Genomic DNA, 24,647 nt, shown 5'->3' on the forward strand with positions numbered 1-24,647 from the left:
TTTCTTAGCCTCGATTCGGTTACAGATAAATAGCACTACGGGATGTTATCAGTTGATTGCCATGGTCAAACGGGGAATTTGCTTATACGACGAACCAGCTGAATGGTTCGTGACGTGGATGGCGCACAATAGCAACGGGTATTGGATCCCCGGGCACAAGTCGAAATCAGGAAACGATGCTCACTCTTGAAAGCTTGAGCGATTTCACCAGTCCGACGCTCGATTAGCAGCATCTCCTCGGATCAGCAACTCTGGGGGCTTCTGGTTTCTGGTTCCTAACGGGCTTGCTTCTGGACCACCGATCACGAGTCGAAATCTGGGAGCGCGGATAAATTTGCAGCGGCGATGACGATGGCTTGGACGCTTCTCTGAGCAGCAGTAGTTTGCCGCTCGGGGAAGCGCCCAAGCCATCGTCATCGCCGCCGCAAATCAATCTTGCGTCTTCCTCTTCCGACGACACAAATTGGACTGTGACGCGGGTGCAAAAGCAAAGCGAGAATGACTCGCCCGACCGTGTTCACAGTCCGACCGCAAGAAGAAGACTGAGGGAAGAAGCAGGGACCCATTTGCTTTTATAGTGGGAAGCGACACCGTCGAAAAGTGCTCGAACGTGATTGGTTGGATAAGAAAGAGGTCAACATTTATCAAATTTTCAATAGTTAAACAACAAAATTCACTTATCGGATATATTACTTACGATGCGTACATATATTTCTGATCGAATGATACTAAAATCGTAATAATTGGTTCATAAACAACGTTCAAAATCTCCCCTAATTTCGTTACATGTCTCATTCTCCGTACTTTTAAAGTGAAATTTTGAGCACTCACCCCGACGGCACTGCAGCAGCGTCCACGAATAGTCTCAAATTGACGTGCCATCAATTATTCATAACAAATTAAATTTTGTACGAAACTGCGAGATTGATTGAGGAATATAAGATGTAATAAGGTTGGAAATATTATTCCTTCAACTCTTTACCACAAATTTGATGGTCCTGACAAGGTCCGATGGCAGATGAATAGCACTGCGGGAAGTTATCACTTGATCGCCATGGTCAAACGGGAAATCCTCAACGCAAACAGCAACGGGTAGTGGATCCACGGGCACGTGTCGAAATCTGGAAACTCGAGCGCTTCCGACGCTCGATTAGCAGCAGCTTGTCGGATCAGCTATTCTGGGGGCTTCTGGTATCTGGTTCCTATCGGGCTTGCTTCTTGACCGCCGATGCTGAATTTATCACGGGTCGAAATCTGGGAGCGCGGATAAATTTGCGGCGGCGACGACGATGGCTTGGACGCTTCTCCGAGCAGCAGTAGTTTGCCGCTCGGAGAAGCGCCCAAGCCATCGTCATCGCCGCCGCAAATCAATCTTGCGTCTTCCTCTTCCGACGACACAAATTGGACTGTGACGCGGGTGCAAAAGCAAAGCGAGAATGACTCGCCCGACCGTGTTCACAGTCCGACCGCAAAAAGAAGACTGAGGGAAGAAGCAGGGACCCATTTGCTTTTATAGTGGGAAGCGACACCGTCGAAAAGTGCTCGAACGTGATTGGTTGGATAAGAAAGGGGTCAACATTTATCAAATTTTCAATAGTTAAACAACAAAATTCACTTATCGGATATATTACTAACGATGCGTAGATACATTTCTGATCGAATGATACTAAAATCGTAATAATTGGTTCATAAACAACTGAGTTATTAACGTTCAAAATCTCCCCTAATTTCGTTACATGTCTCATTTTCCGTACTTTTAAAGTGCACCCCAATATAGAAAACAAAGACGTAGTCCTACGTCAAAAACTAACAAAGAGCAGTGAGGAAGTGCAAGTGTTGTCAGCTGTATATTACTCGTTATTACCGAAGCTGTTGAAATGGACAAAGTTCAATACTACGAATACTATTCGCTATGCTGTAACCCCTTCGGACTGGAAGGCCACAAATCAGTAAGGACAAATTTACGCTCGATTAGCCATGGTCTCATGACCAAGTTTCATTCAAATGGAGTTCGGTGGATTACGGAAAAGATGAAAATCTGCATGAAGTGCATGATTATGATTAACCAGTAACGAAAATCTTCTGATGTTAGCAACCAAAGACAATCTTCCCGGTTGAAAAAATAGATAGTATTAAGATGAAAATGTAGGTTATATACTGAATAATTGAATAAATAAAATTTTAAAAAATAATAATAATCTTATTTGTTCCACAGAAAAGAAAGAATCCCTTTTCAGTGTAATAAAAAATTGAGGCAGAAACAGTTTTTTCAGTTTTTCTTAGCGGTGTAATTTTTCATGAAAAATATCATCCATTCCGACTTATACTTCATTGAAACCAATCCCATATCTTTTTTTCAGATGTTTTAGAAAATTTGCAATTGCTTTGATAAAAAAACCTTTGTATTTCCGATGCATCGATTGAAATATGGGTTTTCAAAGGAAAGGCTTACATGGTCATTTTCCACAAAATTGGCCATAACTCAAAAACTTTTTCCAGTTTTTTTTTTATTCCTGAGAAAATTTGCTTTCATTGTCATAAAAAACTTTGTTTCTACGATCCTTCGTTCCACTTCCCTGGGAGATGCGTTCCAAATATCGGCCGGCTCTAAAAAGGGCTTGCCAAATATTTTGGATTTTCGTTGTATATGTGCACTGCAGGAGCAGAGAAGGTGTTGAGAGGTTTCGCACGTTTCACTACAGAAATGGTAATTTGGGTTTTGGATGGCTCCGATCTATTGAGTTTTAAATGGTATCTATCTCTCTATCTATGAGTTTTAAATGGTATCTGCTGGGGCAGTGTCCAGTTATTAGACCGGTGTAGGTGCTGAGGTCCCTTTTGTTGAGACCAATGAGTTTTTGTGTTTGTTTCGAATTAATTGTGACGAATCTTTTGGACTGATTCGCATTGGAAACTGTTTTCCAATTGGATATACTTTGACTGGACAACCAGCTGTTCAGTTCAATATTTAGTGAGCAGTTTGATATGCCAAAGAATGGCTCAGGACCAATGAATGTATTGGCCGATCCATTCCTGGCTAGCTCATGCGCCGGGATCCAATATAGTTTAACTCGAATGCGGATGGCTAGGACACATTCTCACACTAATTTTGAGTTAAAAGTGTAAGCTTTCAGAGCATGAAGAGCTGCTTGGCTGTCGGAGAAAATACAGATTGTGCCATTTCTGTAATTCCTCTTTACGCTGAGCTGCACACATTCAATGATAGCATACACATCAGCCTGAAAAACTGTAGACCACTGTCCGAGAGGGACAGAGATTTTAGTTCTTGATCCGTGCACTCCAGATCCAGAACGATTGTTCATTCTCGATCCATCAGTGTAGAATTTGATTGAGCCTGGAGGAATACTCGGTCCACCTTCTTGCCTTTCTTGGCGAGAAGGAATGAACACCGTATATGATATGTCATAATTCCGGTTAAATCTCCTGGCAGAAGGTTTATTGATCGTTTTAGCTTCAGAGCGCTTTTTTCAGCATCCAGCTTTATGAATTGATCTAGCTGGGTTCTAGATATCGTGATTTCAGAGCCATGGCAGCAAGCATGCCAACAGGCATGAACTGTGTTCTAGGATTTGTGGTTGCGTTCATGAAAAAGGAACGCAAGGTATCACGCTTTTGGGAACAGAATCATGAAACAGAATAAGCAATGCGTTCCGTTTACCATGACTGTTTGTTCACGAATATGGGAACGGATTTTTTTGCGTGAATATTACGCTAGCTGTGATTCCGAGAGCCGGATTCGTATTAGCCGGAGTTTTAATTTCGAGAGTCGGAGTTCGATTTTCAAAAGATCCAGTCAGTTTGTTTGATTCGCGGATTATATGGTCGGTGTTCAGACAGACCGGACTAGACGATATTTTGGCCTTGCAAAGATTAGTCAAGAACTCCATCAATTCTGATTTTTCCGATGCTATTTTGATACATTTGGTTCATCAAACAGATAAGTTACATTATTACAGCAAATAATGCCAATATTTTGTTATTCCGAACGCTTGGGGTACGTTTTCCTGAAATCATTCAAAAAACACTTGGTTCAGTCTGTCTGAACACCGACCATATGTAAATTGACGGCCGAACATTACAGAAGGTTGTAGATCTATACAGCCGCTTCAAGCGTGATGCAGCGTGCTTACGGCTGACAATAACGATAGTTGTGAAATACGGATGCGCATCGTTTGTGGATGTCGTGCCTGATATGGCTTCCAGAAGAAGCTGCTACCTGTAAAAATTCGCTCCAGCACGAAGTTTTCCACATACACCTAAAATACCGGTAGTCCACTACAGGCACGAAACGTGGACTATGCTTGAGGGAAACCTGCAAGGTCTTGGGGTTTGCAAATGCTGGACTCTTAGGACCATCTTTGATGGCGAGCCTAAGAATGGTGAGTGGTGACGAAGGATGAATTACGAGCTTGCCCAACTCTACGACGAATCAAGTATTCAGAAGGTGGTGAAAGCTAGAATGATACGAAGGGCAGGGCATGTTCCAAGATTGTCGGACAACAACCCTGCGATGATGATGTTCGTTTCGGATCCGGTTGGTATAAGTTGAGGTGGAACACAGCGAGCTAAGAAGGCAGATCAAGTGCACAATGATTAGGTGAGGATGTGGCAGAATCGAAAATGGAAGGAACCGTCTTCGAACCGGGCATTGTGACGTGACATTGTTAAATCACTCTTATATTTTTAAATGCCAACCAGATAAACGATAAGTTAGTTATCTTCACGGGTAAATATCTAAACCTAGGAATGCAGCTAAACTCGAAAGGATAACGAAAACTATAATTATTGCGATGCTATTTACATATGTACAATTTATTTCTTTAATTCCTAGCTACCAAACATTCTCTAAACACTATGTCATACGTACTATACAACAAAGTTTTCAATTTCTTACTTTTCTACAAGTGGAGGTTACATCTCAATCGATTGCTGTCACTAGCAATCGGCGCTGTACTTAACTCTAGCGGGCAAACATCAGTCAGTAGTCGAACTGTTCCAATCCATCATCGCCATCCAACAGTCAATTGCAGCACTCGTTCGGATCCATCTTGCTCCGGCGAATCCACCCGAAGAAGTAGTATCCAACTGCCGCCCCGGAAACTATGGCCAAACAGAGCCACAAGTTGAACAGCATCACAATCAACATCAGTATGTAGGAAACGGAAACCTGGATCAGGTGCAGAAGCGATTGCAGAATGTGCAGCTTATCGGTCATAAAGTGTCTGAAAAGGAGGGAAAAAGAAGAAAGCCAATTATTACAATCAGAAATAATGCTCATAAAAAAATTCCTCCTTAAATGAAGAAAAATTGGATTTTCGCCATCAGCTCCCAATCTCGACACTCTCGACTTCCAAGGAGATCTTATCGCAGCCTATTCATATAAATAACGCACCGAAAATCAAAGGGCATCAAAGCAATCCAGCTCTCTTAGCTGGAGCTACACCGGAATCGATTTCCAGCAAGCCAAGCAGGCGTTGCGCGCCTGGTATGCAATCGACATCAAGTGGGCTGCTGCGTTGCACCGGAGAGGATGACGACGATCAGAAGTCACGGCCACGTGTCGTAAAATTAAAAAACGCTTTTCCTTCGCTGACTGTGTCATGTGACCCGAGTTCCGGTTCTCTGGAGTCAAAAGTCGTCGTCGAGGCGTTGCAGTCAGACCGAACGGCGCACTATGGGTCAGAAATCGAAATTCCGTTAAAAAAAGTTAAAACAACCTTTTTCTAATTAATTTTGTGATATGAGTTTCTTATTATTAGGAACATGTCTACCGACAACTTTAATCGATCTCGTACGGGAATATACTGTAATTTATTGAGTTAAATTTTGATTAAACGGAAAAACTTCAATCTCAGCATATTTCATGACGATATAGTATGATATGGTAAAAAAATATTGCATGCATATTTTTAGAAAGCAATTCTAGTATATTTTACATTTATGATAATTTCTACATATTTTTTCATGTTTTTTCGGGGTTCCCATAAATTGGTCAGATGAAGTTAAGTATCTAAGGCTCATGCTAGATAAAAATTTAACTTTCAAAAATACCTGGAGGGCATTTAAGCCGAATGTAACAAATATATAAAATGTATTTATCCACAAGACTTTGACTTAAGAACAAGCTTTTGATCTTGTAACATATTTTCAGGCCAGCCATGTTGTATGCTGTACCAATATGGACAAGCTGTTGTAATATCAGGAAGAAAGCTGTGCAGTGGATTCAAAATAAAATATTGAAAACGATTCTAAAGCTTCCTCCCTGATATAGTACTAATGAGTTACATAGAATATCCAATGTTGAAGTATTGGAATAAATGTCGAATAAAATTATTAACAATTTAAGACAAACATCGTTGTAATCTTCTATTGCCATGATTAATGCGTTATATATTTTGGTAAACTTAGGTTGATTTTTGGTCAATATGTAAGTGCTAGGAATTTCGTCGCTATATTTCGATTTCTGGCCCATAGTGGAACGGCGCACACACTCTTCCAGTGTTGAAGGATATTTATCAAATAAAACGATTATTAATTTCCGTCTCCTTTGGGTGCTCTGCTGATGTGGCGATAAAAAAAGGGTGCCACCGCCCGGAGACCGAGACTGCGTCCTAATGAGCAATCGACGACGACAATCGCCGTAATAATCCCAAGTGCAAGTGGCTTCAACTCCTGTTCCGACCGACACTCGAATTCGAATGTGGCGCGCGCTGGGAAAAGTGGGAGGAATTATAATTGCTTTGGTGCGACAATGGCGCGGACGACGACGACGTCACATTTGCCAGTTCAGGAAATTTGAATTCTTTCATCTTCCGGTGTGGATTGCAGAAAAAAGGATTTCTGTGATTTTTTTCTCTCGGTCGCAGAAGGCTGCTGTTTTCAACGAAAAGGATAAAGCAGGCCATGGATGGGGACGAGTGTGACGTGTGCGTATCTCATTCTGCAGCACACAAAGAAGTATCAAGCAGCACGCTTGCTTTGCGTTTGAATTTTTCCATCTTTTCAGGTCTTTTCACTACACTAATGTGTTTAAATGGGATGAAAATTGTGTTTTTCCTTTGAACTGTGTGTGGCTGCCGTCTGCACGGTTCGGATTGTTTGTAACCCTTTGAAGGTAGTGCTGTTTTTTTGTGGGGAGCAGCGAAAAATGAGCAAATACGTTCAAGATTAAAGAAAGATGGCTTAACAATCTACGAAATTTGCAAGTCCGAACGATAGATTTGAAACTTGATTTAATAAACTTTAACTAAGAACATTGCACTTTAACCCACCATAATCTGAAATACGCATAGAGTAATGTGCGACAAACGATTGACCTTATTGGAATAATCAACATATACTTAATGGTTGCAGTCGAAAAGAAATAAATACCACATAGTGAAGTTTCAACATATTGGCTACAATTTAGCTGAACAAACTTGTGCCAAAATATTTACGCATTTTTAACAGTTTAAAAATTGATTGTCTTAAACGAAGTTTTGCTCTACCGGTTAGTGTGGGGCAAAAGTTTGCAGACCGAAACAAAATGAAATGTTTGTTTAAAACGTGCTTAGATCTATTTAGATAACGATAGTTATGTTTAAATTTGTATTTAGGTATTAGACGGTTAAAAATATGACTGAGAACCCTATTTCAAAGTGAATCATGGTAGGGCCAAAGTAGTTCTTTACCCTATTCATAAAAGTTATTTTAACCTTTATAGTATTGGGTGCCGACATCAAAGTTTCAAAATTCTCTAGTTTCGCTATCGTTCGATCGATTATGCATGATGAAATTTTCAGGAAAACTCACAAATGTGTTATATTTTTGATTGATGTATTGGTGACCCATAGACTCATTAATAATTCAATTTTAATTGTGAAGTATGCGTTGATTTTGGCACTACTTTCCCTCCAAATATTATAAAAATAGATTGAGATTTTTAAAAGTTATGGCTATTTGTTGTTTTTAGAAGTGAAAATTGAAATTTTCGGTCAAACTCTCATTGCATGTAACAAAATGGAATTAAAATCTCATTCGATTTTTTATGCCAGGGTGTTTCAAGAGGATCCTTTGAGGTGTATTAGTTTTGAATTATTGCTTAGAAACCATTGCCGGCCCATAATGGGGCAAAAGCTCAAATCAGCGGGCCAAAGGTTAGTTTTATTTTTTCAAATTTTTATTTCGAGCTTCGTGCTACTATTTTTTGTAGTCTTCATGAAGTCTTTTCTGATTACCGATTTTGGACAATAATAAAAAGTTGAGTTTTACAATAAAGTCTTTTTTTATGAAATATTGTTTTTATTAAATACCACGACAGAGCGTGTCCTTGCTACTGCTTTGGTAAATTTTCCCACCCAAATAATTAAAATTTAATTTTAAAAAATAGTCTAGTCCACTTTTGATCATGTTCGACGTTCACTTCACCGACTAATTTTCACTGTGGTTTTACTTTTACAACAGGGACACGGAAATCAAAATACACCCAAAATATGAGTTTTAACCAGGGGTGTGACAAAATCTCAAAAACAAATATAAAAGTTGTTTGGCTCAAACCAACGAAAATCACTTAAAAACTGATCAAACTTGTTTGACGTCCCTCGGACGACGCGCACCTACCATTACACAACCCTGCTTCGTAGATCGTCGGTATAATGAGAGCACAATAGGCCTTTTCATGTGACAGATCCGCCTATGCATTTGTTTACATCGGTGGAGGACCGGTGCTAACACGGGCCTGTCATTTTTATAGAAGAAATGTCAAAGTGCTTCCCGATCAGCTGATTTGAGACGTCATTTGAATAGGCCTATAGAGCACAATAGAGCGACTGACGTACGAACTGAACTGTCAGGACGAATGAAAATGTGTAATATCATCGAAGCGAAAGTGAAATAATCATCCCTCGAAGTTTAATGTTGAATTAGTTCGAAGTTTAATAGAATTAAGAGAATAGTTGGTAGAGCAAATGGAGTGATTCAAGATTCATGCAATTCTAATCGTTTAAATTAATTATTCTAACTGTTGCAGTAGGGCCTTCCTTAGCCGAGTGGTTAGAGTCCGCGGCTACAAAGCAAAGCCATGCTGAAGGTGTCTGGGTTCGAATCCCGGTCGGTCCGGGATCTTTTCGTAATGGAAATTTCCTTGACTTCCCTGGGCATAGAGTATAATCGTACCTGCCACACGATATACGAATGCGAAAATGGCACTTTGGCAAAGAAAGCTCTCAGTTAATAACTGTAGAAGTGCTCATAAGAACACTAAGCTGAGAAGCAAGCTCTGTCCCAGTGAGGACGTAATGCCGAGAAGAAGAAGAATATTTAAAGATATATTCACCATAAACCGAAATCTATATGGTAAAGAAAGCAAAAAAAAAAAAGAGATATTTGATGGAACAACCGAGAAAACTGTATGTAGAGTCATTTAAAATTAAACATACATGTATTGATATAAGATCGATCACAGTAATGCGGGTCACCCTAATTTCACATCACTGAAAAAAATGTTTGAAAAATATGGAAAAACTATACCGAAGACACCATAGGGTAGATGTACCAATAGTGGAGGTACTAAGCACGATTGAACTTCATTTAACCGCCCAAACTCAAGAAGTGAAATTAATGTACATGTTAATGTTGTAACGGGAAGTAACGACCATTGACTTAATGAGAAAAATGATTTCATCGCAGTAATCCACGGCATGTCAGTGAAAAATAATACCTCCACTATTGGTACTCTGTTCCTTTAGTTGCGGTATATTTATAATTTGTGGTCCTATAGTTGCGGTATCCGTTGTTTTCTTATGGGAACCTCCACTATAGGAACACTTTACCGCAACTATTGGTACAAGTAAGAAAAGTTCTAGGATTTTAGTGGTATTTCATCAGTTTTAAGGCAATTCGAACGCTCTTTTCAAGAGTTCCGTGTATCAACAAGCCATTACGTCGATTGGCAGTGTCGGTTCTGTAACTAATGTGATAAAATCAGTGAAAACGGCACTACCGCAACTATAGGAACACCCACAACTAAGGGAACACTTACCCTATATCTTAAATTGACGGTTTAGTCGCAATCATTTTTGACAGATACAACTGAAGCAACAGCTGTACACAAACACTATGATATTTTTTTAGAAACAGAGTATTGACTACGCCTTCAATAGGATTTCATTAAGAAATATGGATGAAAAATTCCTTTAGAAATAATTCCAAAATGGTATAAAACAGTGATGCTCAATTAATTCAACAGAAATTCGCAGGATCCCGCTATGGAACCCCAAGAGCCTGATAAGTGTGGAATTCACAGAAAACTGGAACTCTGATGTAACTCGCTAGAAATGCACAGGACCTTGCTTAAAATCTTGAGGGTCTTGCTTAGGAGCCTGATAAGGATTGACATCTACCCAAGAGCTTGCTAGGAATTTAGAGGATATTGCTTAGAATTTTAAGATTCCTTTGCAATCTTGCTGAAAATCCTCAAGCTCCCGATGGTAATTCTCAAAAGTTCATTAGGACATCGGGGACTATCACAAGCAATCTTCAAAATCTGCAGAAAACTTTTTCAGAATCCTCAAGATTTTGCCCTAATTATTCAAAATACAACTGGTAATGCAAAATATTCCGCTAGAAATTCACAGGACGCCTTATAAATCTCAAGAGTTTACAAGGAATCTGTTTTATTTATTTATTCATTACCTCTGAAAAATCGTCTGAAAATGGTCAGAAACCCACTAGTGTGCTTTTACATACATAATTCACGTAGTTCTACAATGAACAGAACAGTGAGCTGAAGAAGCGAAACGAAATTTATAAGTTTTATTTTATTTTGTTTTATGGCTGTAGCGATCATGCGACTCAAAGATAAAGGTAGTCTAGGTATATAAGCAAATGATGGAAATGCGCTTCGATGCTTACTGACTTTAAAATGGCTTGCTCAATTTTCACCATCTTATCAAATTTTAATCTTGTCGCTCCCTTGCGATGCCTATCCACCTATTCATTTCCATCATTTGCTTCTATAGACTCCCTTTAGTCGCATGACCGCTACAGCCATAAAACAAAATAAAATAAAACAATCACGGTCAATACCTTCTCCTATGTATGAAATTTATAAGATAAACTTCTTGTGAGTCATAGATTTGTTGTCGCTCTTGTGATAATGTGCTTAGTGTACTGCAGAATATACACCGAAGTGTTTTTTGTCAGATATTCCTGACTGATTCCTGACTTAAGTAGTCGCATTGATTTGTTTAGAAATTAACCCTGCGATTTCCCTAGGAACAATCTATTTTTTTTCGAAATCCTCAAATTTTCTTTCATAATAGCCTTGTTTTTGTCTGCTCAATCTCATTCCGATTGCTTATGGAGGGCTATATTGGAGTGAATAGCCATCCAATCAGAGTTCAGAGTTGAGAAGACATGAGCGCTCCTATTGCCGGCCACGCCCATGTTCTCCGTTACTGGGATAAGAAAGGATAATGATGATACGATATATACTTACACAGATTACACGTCATGTAAACTTCATTTATGCGATGTAAACATGACGTCATGTAAATTTAAGTCTGAAATCATGTAAAAATGTGTTATATATCATGTAATCACTCAGAATCCTGCTGGATTACATGACATATAATTGAAGTTTACATGACATATCATGTAAATATTCATGATATTCCACGCTCCAACTATGTGCATTATATGTCTCAGAAATTTACACGTTTCGTTCGAACTGTGTAGTAAAAGGTCAGCAACTCACCGACGACACCCTCACTGCCGTTCTACGCATGTTTGTCTCGCAGCTCATAAGGTTCACATAGAACATGGGACAAGTAGGCGTAGAAGGGCAGCTCATAGATATCAAGGATTTGGATGGGTGGGAAGGTGATGGTCTAGGATTCACCATAAGCGAGTGATACGACCGAGTTATGACGTTTGAGAGTGGTATTGCTGAAAATGGTTATTTTCACTCCATAGTTATCCGATGGTCCCGGGGTTGGAACACCAGAATAAGCCATTTTATGAGACATTTCGAATCATATGTTTTTTGTTTGTTTACCAGCTTTGAAACTTGCTGGCGGGCCCATTTATTTACGTTTCTTCTAGCACCACATTTGGGAGGAGCTCATTCATTAATGGCGTGCAACAAGCTTTTCAATCTTCCCCAGTAAAATTGAAATTAGTAGGCAGGGAAGAATTTATTTTATTTACTGGTAACATCAGACATGTAACCGCGTAGAAAAATAGCCAGAAAGAGACGAAAATGTCATCATCAACAAAAACGTTACCAGCGCCATTCACATATCATGCTAGTTTTTAAAACAATAATAATGAGCGGCCCGCCAGAAAACGTCAACCGACTGTCTCGTAAAATGGCTTATTTCCTCCGAGTGTCCTGGCTCCTATTATAGCAAGAAGAACAAGAAATAAATTTCTCCTATGGCTTCAAAGGCAAAATACCTTCGGAAATTTAGCCAACTTTGGGTTATTGTGCTCCACTACGGATTGAGTGGATCCGCGCTGCCTTGTAGGCTTAAACTCCACTGCTCACTCTCGCTATACTATTACGGATGCCATCGGCCTACTTTGATCATTGGCCAATCACCACGCACCCTACCGCATGACCATCCCATTCACTGCTACCCCAGAATGTTAAGGTTCCACAAGTGGCCGTGTAGAACGAGAACAACCTTTAGATATTCTTCGAGACAGCGCGTTGCGAAAATCTCAAATTCTCATTTCTCACGCTTCACATTTTTTTACCGCGTGAGTTTTAGCTCACGAAACGCAACAGCTGAATCATCATTATTAATTTGGTCATTTTGACTCATTGGTTCGTATTTCCACACTTTTTCAGGCAAAGAACCGATTCTTTGTTTTTCTGCTAGACATGTAACAAACCTTTCTAATGCAAACAATAACATTGAGGTTTGACAGATGTCCGATGAGTTTTGTGATTGAATCTTTTTGGCAACATGAGCGTGAGCAAGTGATTTCTGGACAAACATTAGAGGAGGGCCCAAGAGGTCTTGAGCTTTTCTATTTGAAACGTAGCTGTTGAGCCCTTTTTAGCCAGTCCAGCTAACAACACTATCAGGAAGATTAGTGTTAGCTCTTCCTGATAGTGGTATTGGTGAGCTTTATCTAGTTGAATTGCGCTCAACAGCATCTTGCAAAGCCATTGGTTACCAATTTGGATGTGTCCAGATTTTGCATCAAAATTTCTTGTATGAGTTTTTCGAAGCAGATCTCAAATGAGTTCGCTCTCACGGGAGAACTCAATAATTGAGATTTGAGTTTGAGTCTACCAAAACTGTTCCCGGACTCAATACTTCCTTTGGGTTTTACTGTCATTTATGTATGAATACATCTAAGAAACACCCGGAATTTTTTTCGAAAAAATCTTGGAAAAATGTATGTAGAAATCTGTGGATCAAATTATTTATGTTATGCTCAGATTTGAAGGAATTCAAAAAGATTCTCGGATTCTTGGAATAGTTGTTAGTGTTAATTCTAAAAGAATCTTAGACGGTATGTTAGAAGGAACTTCTGTACACTGAAAACATTCTACAAGCTCGATCAACGTGTTTCACACGTGAATTTTCACTAATTGTAAAACACATCTGTAATAAGTTGTAATAAGTTTCAGAAAATCTGGCAACACTTGTATTAAGGTTTTTCGTGTTGTATTTAGAATGTTCTGTTGTATTTGCATAGTCAGTTCTAATCTAGCCATCAGGTTGATCGGGTCGAATAAAATTGTTCTCGTTAAATCACGTTGTTTTCCTAATAAGTCCGATACTTATTACATGGTGTCAGAAGTGAAAGGATATTCGTGAAAACGGACTGAAAACCAGTTCGAGTGTCGTGAAAATTCTACATGAGTAGCGAAAATTAAACCATTTAGTTGTCGCCATTGGCGTCTGAAAGAAACCGCAAGGAAAACCGGTTCAATTTGTGCAGTCGTGAATCGTATTCAATCATTGATGTGTATGTGTAAGCTCGGTTCGCAGAAAATTCTGTGAGCAGTGAGAGACCGAATAGTGGGCAGTGAGAGACCGAAAGTAACAGCACCCTTGCACTCACACTGTGAAGATTGAACTGTCAAACCAGAATTGAAATTTGTAAACATGGCAAGTGGTGTGGATCGACTACCGCAATCCTTGGACTGCACAAATTTATCGAAAGAGTGGCCAAGATGGAAGCAAAAGTTCAACATTTACATGATTGCGAACAACAAAACTGGCGAAACAGAGAGAAGTAAAATTGCAACGTTTTTATGGCTAGTTGGTGAGCATGGTGTGGAAATTTATAACACTTTGTTTCCGAATAATGGTGACGTCGAAAGTATGTTCGGTGGAGGAGCGGCCGGCGGCGATCAGCCAGCTGGAGGAGGCGAGGAAAACAATCAACCAGCCGCCGTGGATCCTGCTGCGGGAGCAGCACAAGTACGCACACTTGCGCAGGTGATCAATGCGTTTGATGCGTACTGTCTTCCCCGGAAAAATCTGGCAGTTGAGGCGTTCAAGTTTAATTTGATCATGCAGAAAGAAAAGCAACCGTTTGCTGAATTCGAAACAGCTCTTCGCACCCAGCTGGCATATTGTGAGTTTGAATGTGAAGCTTGCCATACTTCGTATGCAGACCGGATGTTGCGTGACCGGATTATCATCGGAATTCAGGACAAGAAGCTACAACTCAAACTGTTGGATGGAAAGAATGAGCCGCTCGCAAACATTCTTGAAATGTGCAAAGTTTACGAAGCCGCTGCCGAAAATAAACAACTGTTGGAACGCAAGGAGGTGCATAACGTAATCGATAAATCTGCAAAGGCGAATGGTGAGATAGCAGCTTTGAAGACATTGACGTGCTACAATTGTGGTCAGCCGTTTAATGGACGTCATCGGCGTTATTGTCCAGCTATCGATGTAGTTTGTGACGGATGCGGACGGCGTGGCCACTTCAAAAAGTACTGCAGAACAACCAAACACGACAACAAGAGCGGTAGCCAGTACAGCAGTAACGGAGGAGCGCGTTCGTCAGCGGGATCTAAGCACGACGTGAAGCAGGCAGCAGTCAACACTAATGTACATATGGTAAACTGGGCTGATGCAGGTAATTTTTTTGTAGCGGATTCGAATAACAATCATAGTAAATGTAGGTTTCCTGGTAGATCCATCTCTAACTATAGAATAGATTCGAATGCAACGTCAAATGGGGAGGCAGGTGGAAAATGGACCAAGCGATATCTAATCCAGGACTGGCCGGTTAATTTCATGCTCGATACCGGCGCTGACGTTAATTGCATACCACTGAGTGTTATTACCCGTATGAAACTTCCCTGTTTTAAATAAACGATCTTTCAATGTTGTTGACTACAGTTCTAATGAAATTAAAATACATGGTTTGGTTACGCTAAAGTGTGTGGATGAAGGTAAGGGTTTAACTCATACGGCCGATTTCCTCGTTGTCGATGATTCGTTTGAGCCTTTAATTGGACGTGAATCGTGTGTTGCCTTTGGTCTTATTGAGCGTTTGGACAGTTTAGAATGCTTGGTTTCCTTCCCATCCGAAAGAGAAAAGTTCATTGAATCAAATGTAGATGTATTTGAGGGCTTGGGTAAGCTGCCAGGTTATTGTACTATTGTTCTTAAAGACAACGCTGTTCCATCCCTTCATTACAAGAAACGTATTCCGATGAGTCTGCATGATCGTCTTAAAACGGAACTTGAAAATATGGTAGCGCACGGTATTATCAGTCCTGTGGATTACCCTACAGATTGGGTGAACAATATGCAGATAGTCGAAAAACCAAACGGTTCTTTGCGTATTTGTTTAGATCCTAAACCTTTGAACGCGTGTATAAAGAGAGAGCATTTTCTTATTCCAAAATCTGAAGATCTCCTCAGTCGTTTGTCGGGAAAGCGCGTTTTCACTGTGCTGGATCTACGTAATGGCTTCTGGCAAATGGAGTTGGATCGCCAAAGCTCGGACTTAACTACATTCATGACCCCATTCGGCCGGTTTCGCTGGAACCGTCTTCCATTTGGAATAAGTAGCGCGCCAGAGCTATTTCAAAAAAGAATGGTACAATTATTTGGAGATATCCCAGGAGTTGAGGTGTATTTTGATAATGTTGCGATTTCAGGAGAAAATTTTGAAGAACATGACAAAACTTTAGCTATTGTTCTTGAGCGAGCACGTAAGAATAACGTAAAGTTCAATTCTGTCAAAACGCAATACAGATCTGATGAGGTCAAGTTCATGGGTCATATTATCTCCGAGGGGCAAATACGACCTGATCAATCGTATATATCTGCGATCCTTGATATGCCCAAACCCAAAACTAAATCGGATGTTCTTCGGCTGCTTGGATTACTAAAATATATTGGAAAGTTTATTCCTAATTTGTCCCAGCGCACTGCTGCTCTCAGAGAGCTGTCTCGAAATGATGTCGAATGGTCGTGGACAGACGTTCAGGAACGAGAACTCAAAGATCTATTAGGCTCTATAACTACAACACCTGTGTTAGCCATATTTGATCCAAGTAAGTCTGTTACTGTTCAAACTGATAGTTCAAAGGATGGTCTAGGAAGTGTACTAATGCAAGATGGAAAGGCGGTGGCTTATGCTTCTCGAACACTGTCGAATAGTGAGAAGAAGTGGGCTCAGATTGGAAAGGAGCTTCTTGCTATTGTGTTCGCTTGTGAACGATTCCATTATTTCCTCTATGGTCGAGAGTTCGTAGTACAATCCGATCATAAGCCCTTGGAGTCATTGGTAAAACGTGATATCGATGACGTTACGCCTCGTCTTCAAAGGATGTTTTTACATTTGTTGAAATACCCGGGAATGAACATAAAATACACACCTGGCAAGGATATGTTGATTGCTGATTGCCTGTCTCGTGCAGCACTTCCAGGTAGCAAGGATTTGTCTGAGGAACTTTCCGGTATGATTCATGCCATAACTCGTAGTGTATGCTTATCCCCTGATAATTACAAACTCTATGTAGAAACCTTGAACAACGATGAACGTTATCGTCGCATTATTGGTTACGTGGATCATGGCTGGCCATCTTATCATCAGCTGGATGATCTTGGTCAGCTTTTCTTTAAACATCGGCATTTACTGCATTTCGAAAACGGATTGCTGTTTAAAGAACATCGTCTGGTTATTCCAACATCACTGCAGTCGACAATATCTACGTGGCTACATGCGCCACATTTGGGTGTGGAAAAGACTCTTGCACGCGCAAGAGCTCAGTTCTTTTGGCCTGGAATGTCTAACGATATCACTGAACTAGTCAAAGAATGTAATGTTTGTGAAAAGTTTACTCGTAATATTCAAAAGGAACCTCTCCACCAGGACTCTCCTCCCTGCTACCCTTTTCAACGTGTTGGTATTGATCTGTATGAGTATGCCGGGCATGATCATGTGGTAATCCTAGATGCTTATTCGGGATATGTTATATCCAGACAGTTGAATGAGAAGTCCGCCCGCCATGTGATTGACGTTCTTGATCGAGTGTTTTGTGACTATGGCTATCCTACACAGATTAGGTGTGATAACGTACCTTTTAACTCGTCTGCATTTGATTCATATGCTAATGAATGCAACATAGAATTTGTGTTTTCTAGTCCTCGATACCCACAGAGCAATGGTTTGGCAGAAAAGGGTGTGGCTATTGCTAAGAACATTCTTAAAAGGTGTTATGAAGCTGGCAACGTGAAATCTTTTCGTTATCGATTGTTTGAGTACAATACTACTCCTGTAGCGAGTATGGGCCTCACTCCAGCTCAACTATTCTTTGGGCGCCAACTCAAGACGCGGCTACCAATATCCAGTAACTTGCTTTTGCGAAATAATTTGAAAGAAAACCATGTTGCGGAAAAGATAAAACGTAAACGCCGGTATCAGAAGCAGTACTATGATCGTTCTTCTAAACCGTTGCCAGTCCTGAATGTTGGTGATAAAGTTATTTTTAAAAAGAACGGTAAAGAGTGGCACTACGGTCAAATCGTGCGTATTGTTAACAGTCGATCATACATCGTTAGGGACGGCTCTGGGAATCATTTCCGACGAAATAGGCGGTTTATTGCAACAACACAAAATCAAAGTCCAAATGACAATGAGCTGTTTTTTGAAGAACACATTGATCGACACAATCGTCCTGATCGATCAGTTGTTAGGCCACCACATTTTAACCATTCCAATTCAGATCAGCAGCTTCCTGTTAGACTTGAACTACAGGATGGTGGTAGATCAGAACTACAGTCACCTGATACATCGCTGGAAGTTGATCCCGATAGCTTCTATACAGCAAGTGATTCAGAGTCCCCCATTGACGTTGACTTAACGAATAGTATGTCTCAATCTGATTCGGATGATTCTTCTATAAATGTACCTTATAAGACGCGTAGTGGACGTGTTGTGCGCCCTCCGATCAGATTTGATATTTAGAGATAGATTAGGATAAGTTTTTTTTTATCATCAAAAGAAAAAAGAGAAAGCGTGTAATAAGTTGTAATAAGTTTCAGAAAATCTGGCAACACTTGTATTAAGGCTTTTCGTGTTGTATTTAGAATGTTCTGTTGTATTTGCATAGTCAGTTCTAATCTAGCCATCAGGTTGATCGGGTCGAATAAAATTGTTCTCGTTAAATCACGTTGTTTTCCTAATAAGTCCGATACTTATTACAACATCAAACGATGGTGTAAAACCAGTCGCTATCAGCAATCCAAATTCAAATGTAAAACACGTTAATTTACAAATTATCGAAAACTTTGCTGTAGGATTTACCAGCGATTGCATAATTTTCTGATTCCAGGCACCCATTACGGGCACCCGGTTTCTCCAAAAATAATATGTCATTTAACATGTCACGCGTAAACGGCAAATGTGAGTCCTCGTCATGATAGGCAAACTAGTTCTACTAGTGATGGATATCGCCATTGTAAAACACGTTCAAATCATGTGTAAAAGACTTTCCTATCAAACCAAAGTCAATCTTCAACAGAATCACAAATTTTACACGTCATTTCACCTTGCAATCCGACACGACTGCCGATTATTTTCAGTGTAGGAATTCGATCAGGATTTTTAGATGCGTCCTCTGAGATGTCTACTTAGGAACTATTGAAGAAATCTTTGGATGCATGTCATTGAAAATCATCAGAGAAATACCTTAAGAAAAAAAAATCAACTGAGGAATCTTTGATGGAGTTTATAGAAAAAATATGGAAGAATAGAATATCTCTAGAAAATGGACAAAGAAATTTGGAAAAAAATCTTTGAAACAATCATTGCAATTCCTCATGATGAAGTATTTAAAGGTATATATTAAGAAATTCTTAAATCATTAAGGAAACTATTAGAAAAATATTTAGCGGAATTACTGACAAATCCTTGGAGTAGTTTATGGAACAACCTTTCCAAAAATGTTAGTAGAACTCATCTAGTAATAAGCCTTGTGTTTATCAGTAAAGCAATGCATTTGATAAAAAAAAAACCTTGAAGAATTTCAGAAGAGTGTAATGCACTCGGAAGAATATACGCAAAAATAAAAACCCAGCAAAGTTTCCACAGAAACCTCAAGACAAATTCCTGTCTGATTTCATGAAAAATAACTTAGAAAAACTCTTTGGGTTGTTTAGGTTAAACGTTTTATGCGAGAACGCATTCCCTTTTGAATTTTTGACAAAGAATAGCTAAGCTTTGAGCGGCGAAAGTGCTTTTAAAACAGTAAAGTTAAGATGCTAAACACTATCCCAGTAGGGATTCATCGAAAAAAAAAATCAGAATACTGCGTTCTGACATCAAAGTCAGTACATTATTAAAACCGAAATGGACCATTAGTATCACATTTTTAATAGATAAGTGTTCATCACCTTGATTCAATAATGCTATCAATATCAAAACCTCATGCATATCACCAAAGACGTTAACCCGAGAGAGATAACTCAGTAGCTTTAATAACAATCAAAAGCACTTGAACACCATCAAACTGATTCGTTCCTCAATGAATATCTATCCTAGCACTATGTGCTAGGTTTTACACATGTAGCAGCACTATCGAAATAAATGTTAACAGCGCAAAAGTATCGAATGGCTCTCCATAAACTAACCGTCAATATTGACCAATTCCTGATAACTGGGTCAAACAAACGAATCGAAACCCAACTCATTCAACCGATAGCTGAGAAACACACCTCAACACGATTTACAATTCCCTTTTTTCACTTGTTATCTTCCCTATATCGACACTCCACTCACCTCATGGATCGCTTGGTTCCCGGTGAACAGTGCTTTTCCGCCTCCTTCTGGGCCAGAATCTCCCGGTAGAATTTCAGCCCCTCGTACAGCAGGGCCATCAGGAAGAATCCGATCCACGCCCCCACAAACTGTCCCGTTTTGGTGGTGGCCCATGACGGAAACAGAATCACCTCGCAGGTTCCTCCGTGAAACTGCGGAAATCGATGCGTGATGAGTACCAAGTTACGCAACAATACCCGGAACAGTAGGCGTTGCACTTACCGACATCTTCATCGGACAGAGCATCTCCATGTCATCAGGTCCTCCATGGTTGTGATCCATCTTAGAACTTCGGGGTAGTCAAGGAAACGAAGTCGCGCGCGCACAGAACAAACCCTATCCGAACGAGTGGCCTACTGGGATACCGCCCTCGGCCGTTGCATGGTTTTATATGACTGATATGTGCGATTCGAGGCGCGGACACCTGTATCGGAATTACGAAGCCAATCGTCGACGACGAAGATAATTGATGATAAGCCCATTCAAAACGACCCGTCTCAAGACTTTCTTCTTCTACTTATCAGCAGGGTCCCCGAAGGGCTCTTCTGTTCGTTCGTTATCAGTGAACTTCGGGCCAAGCACCTATCTACAATGTGCTACAATGTAAGCTCGAGAAAGAGCCAAATCCGATATTCGCCTCGATTGGGACAATTTGGATACCTTATCGGGCCAGTCCGGAACGGTAGATAACGCACTCAAACTCGATAACTGGATAAGGAAGTTCGACCGAAGTTGGGATCTCACCAAAATCTGTACAGGTTCAATAGCGTCAGACCGGTTCCAATCGGGTGTCAATTTTAGCTACCCCGCTTTCGCCAATCGTTGATAAGGATAAGAAGCTCTTCTGGCGTTCTTCGTAGGTATTGTCACGCAACTGTGGTGCCGTGGGCAATGCGACATACCGTTCCTATTCCACTGTGGAGACGTGTGCAAAAGTGCACACCGGCTTGTACTCGGAGCTTGATGGAAGATTTAGAGCTCATTACGCCTCCGATTGTCGTCAAGAGTACATCAAGCATCGGCAATCACCTTTCGGGATGACATTATTGTCTGGTCTAAATTTAGATTGCCCCAGAAAAAAGGGGCTTATCTTGACAACTTGGAATAACTTGAGGAACGACGAAGTGATGCATTGGGCATCGCAGATATGTGACATAAGTTGGTTCAACTGAGGGCAGCACATATAACATGCATATGCAAGGAACAAAGCAAAATTCTAGGAATCCAACAGGAACTTTCCTATGAGTTAAAAACCCTACGTATTTAATTATTTCCAGCTCTCTACGTAAATTGCGTACATCCTACAATGATAGTCCAATGGCATCTACATGATAAATCTTCAGAACAAGTTGTTGAGAACTATGTTACCTAATACCTACTCCGTTTATCGTATAAATTCTAAGGAATTTATCCAATTAGGGATGCCACGAGGTGCATTAGATATAAACACTTTGTATTTGTTGAAATTAAACAAATGTTAACCGGCTCCGTAACGCTTTTTATGCGACTGAGCTTCATATTGACGAAATTAATGAAAAAGCTGTTTGAGATCGAAAACTAGAACTAGACACTGAGCAAACAAATAATCGTAAGACTACCGTTTTAATTCATATTACGATTACGGACACTTATGCCCTCAGTGAAGCATACAAAATAAACCATTATGTATTATTCCTCCGACACGGTAAATGGCTGGGCATGGCGTACCATTGGTACCTGCAAGAATAAAATAGACCCCTTTTGTGCGGTCCATAGCCTCTTGCCCAGCAGCTCCTATCCCTAATTTCTCGTGGTACTGGCCGAGGTACGAGTAACCTTGGGGAAGATCGGGTAACCAACCCTGGTGGGAACTTTGGTCGTATGCTGACATTTGGTTTTTCTTCTTAGCAATGGGAGGATAATCTGCTCAACAGACTCCGGACCAAGGTCCGGGAGTGTGGGGTTGGGGACCATTTACTACATGCAAGCAGTAAACAGGACTACATCCCCGACCCACTAAACCATTCCCATTGCCGCCAAACCCTTCGTCTCTCCGGGACCACCAAGAAGGCATTGCTTCGGAGAGGGGCTATTGCACGTCGCAACCTCTAGGTTAGCTGCGTAGCCATGCAGCAACGAACATCGATGACACGCTTAGGGGGGTCCACCAAGGTAGCATGCTGGCGCTTTGCCAGCTTCCCAGGTGATCCTCACCTCCCATTGTCCGCTGAAGGTGGGCAGGGTCGACCACAACGCCCGCGCCCAGCTGTTCCGCAGGTATCAAGAACTGATACTGCGGGCTTCGCAATTTAACCTACTAAAGGCTCAGGCCCTATCAGCTAGCACAAGCTGAGATTGCTGACGAAGGGGCCTCCACCTGCCCCGAACAACCAGAGGCTCGTATCCAACCCAGTAGGCCGGCGCCATGACAGCAACGCTACCAGGATGTTCTCCCCGCGGCCACTTAATCGCTGTAAGGGTCGATTTCGACCGTAGGGCACCGGTATGACCTACGTAGCCGACTGCAAACCCTTGGACCACCTGTTGTTTAGCGTCTGCACTAGCCACTTCTCGAGTCCACTCGCCACCTCCTTTGTAGTTCCAAGACGATGTGGGTAATAGCCGATGAAGCTTACGCTTACTGGCGTACACCGCAGAGCTATTGGACATCATCCGGGACAGTGCCACAATAGCTGTGGAGGCTCTCTTACAGGCATAACGGCGTGGCTACCGAAGGTAAGCTTATCGTCGATCATCACCCCCAAGTGTTTGACGGAGCGCTTCGAAGTGATCGTGCAGTCGCCTACACTGATCACCGCTTGCTGTACCGACTTTCGGTTGTTGAAAACAACCGCCTCAGTTTTGTGGTGAGTCAATTCCAGTTTCCTGGAGCTCATCCACTCCTCCACAATAAGGTAACGACTGTTTATTTTGTTCTCAAACGCTAACAGTTGGCGCCAGCGGCAAAAATTACAGACAACAACCTTTCGAACATTCAGTTTCTCTTACCGGCCACCGAGTGGCGACACTGATGTTTCTATTCCACTCACTGATCGCGCTACGCTGGATTCTCAAATTTCTCAAACTTTCAACACAGGTGCATGGAAGAATGGTAGTCAGAGAACTGTCAAAACGTATGGAAAATAATAAAAATCGTAAATTGCTTGCAATTAGGAAACTGAATCAAAAAAGTAGTGATTCGAAATCACGTGTAAAGTGAATACATAACTTTTTGTGTTTAGTTCATCTTCCGTGGTGTTTTCTTTGCTTCAGGATTTCGTTTTTACTACCATTGAAAAAGAGCTATCTATTGCCTTTACAGTTTTGAATATCGCCCTATTGCGATCGAGTAGGCTGTAGTCAATTCCACTTCTTCGATCGATTCACCGTAGACCTCCAGCGTAATATCGTCGGCAAAGCCAACGATGACCACACCCGCCGGGAATTTTAATCTCAACACCTCGTCGTACATGACATTCCATAACACCGGACCCAGGATGGAACCTTGCCGGACTCCTGAGGTTATGTGAAAGCACTTCCGACCCACCTTTGTGTCATAAATTAATACCCGATTCTGGAAGTAACTCCCGAGAATCTTGTACAGGTACTCGGGTATCCCCAGACGCAGGAGCGCATCAGCAATAGTCGCCCAACTAGCACTATTGAATGCGTACCTTACATCCAGAGTCACTACTGCGCAGTAGCGAATCCCCCTCCTCTTACGTTGGAGTGCTATCTCAGCGGTTTTCTTAACCGTCAGAATAGCGTCTACGGTGGACCTCCCCGCCGTGTCGATCAAGCATATTGGTCTATACGCCGACGGGTCACCGGGTGATTTTCCCGCCTTTGGCAATAGTACCAGACTCTGCCACTTCCACACATCTGGAAATACTCCCTCGTCCAGGCATTTCTGCATAGCAGATCTGAACATCCCGGGAGCCTCCAAGATTGCGACTTTGAGGGCCAGGTTTGGAACTCCCTCCGGACCTGGTGCCTTACCTATACTGAGGGATTTTGCAATCCCTACAAGTTCCTCATCGGTTACCCTCTCCTCATCGCCAGCCCCAATCCCCGGCTGTCCTACGAAAGGAGGCCAAGGGCTAGGGTTTTGGCGCGGAAAGAGCCCCTCGATGATCCCCTCCAGCATCTGTGGAGATTGCTCTGTAGGAGCCATTGCACCTCTTGTCTTTGCCATAACGATCCTGTAGGCATCGTCCCACGGATTCGCGTTGGCACTCTGACAGAGTCCCTCAAAGCAGGCCTTTTTGCTAGCCCTTATCTCGGACTTCAGCGCGACTTTGGCAGCGGTGAACACCACCCGTCGTTCTTCACGCTCCTCCTCGGTACGTGCTCGCTGC

General features: G+C 41.4%; 1 protein-coding gene across 1 annotated transcript; it reads right to left on the reverse strand.

Annotated features, from left to right (window-relative positions):
• Positions 1 to 4,803: 4,803 nt before the first annotated feature.
• Positions 4,804 to 21,132, reverse strand: LOC5577550 (high affinity copper uptake protein 1). The gene is made up of 3 exons (XM_001663376.2): positions 20,533 to 21,132; positions 20,272 to 20,462; positions 4,804 to 5,243 (listed from the first exon to the last, which is right to left on the reverse strand). Exons 1-3 carry the CDS (start codon positions 20,590 to 20,592, stop codon positions 5,042 to 5,044), a joined length of 453 nt encoding a protein of 150 aa, XP_001663426.1. The 5' UTR covers positions 20,593 to 21,132; the 3' UTR covers positions 4,804 to 5,041.
• Between the last annotated feature and the right edge of the window lie 3,515 nt (positions 21,133 to 24,647).

This window comes from Aedes aegypti, chromosome 1 (assembly GCF_002204515.2).
Source record: "Aedes aegypti strain LVP_AGWG chromosome 1, AaegL5.0 Primary Assembly, whole genome shotgun sequence".
In the NCBI taxonomy this organism is placed as follows: Eukaryota; Metazoa; Arthropoda; class Insecta; order Diptera; family Culicidae; genus Aedes; species Aedes aegypti.

Excerpts from the sequence above, each read along its gene's own strand:
- LOC5577550 (XM_001663376.2), bottom strand. The coding sequence starts at position 20,592 with ATGGATCACAACCATGGAGGACCTGATGACATGGAGATGCTCTGTCCG. Across the intron at positions 20,463-20,532 it reads TCTGTCCGATGAAGATGTCG|TTTCACGGAGGAACCTGCGA; the intron begins GTAAGTGCAACG and ends CGATTTCCGCAG. Across the intron at positions 5,244-20,271 it reads GGAACCAAGCGATCCATGAG|ACACTTTATGACCGATAAGC; the intron begins GTGAGTGGAGTG and ends CCTCCTTTTCAG.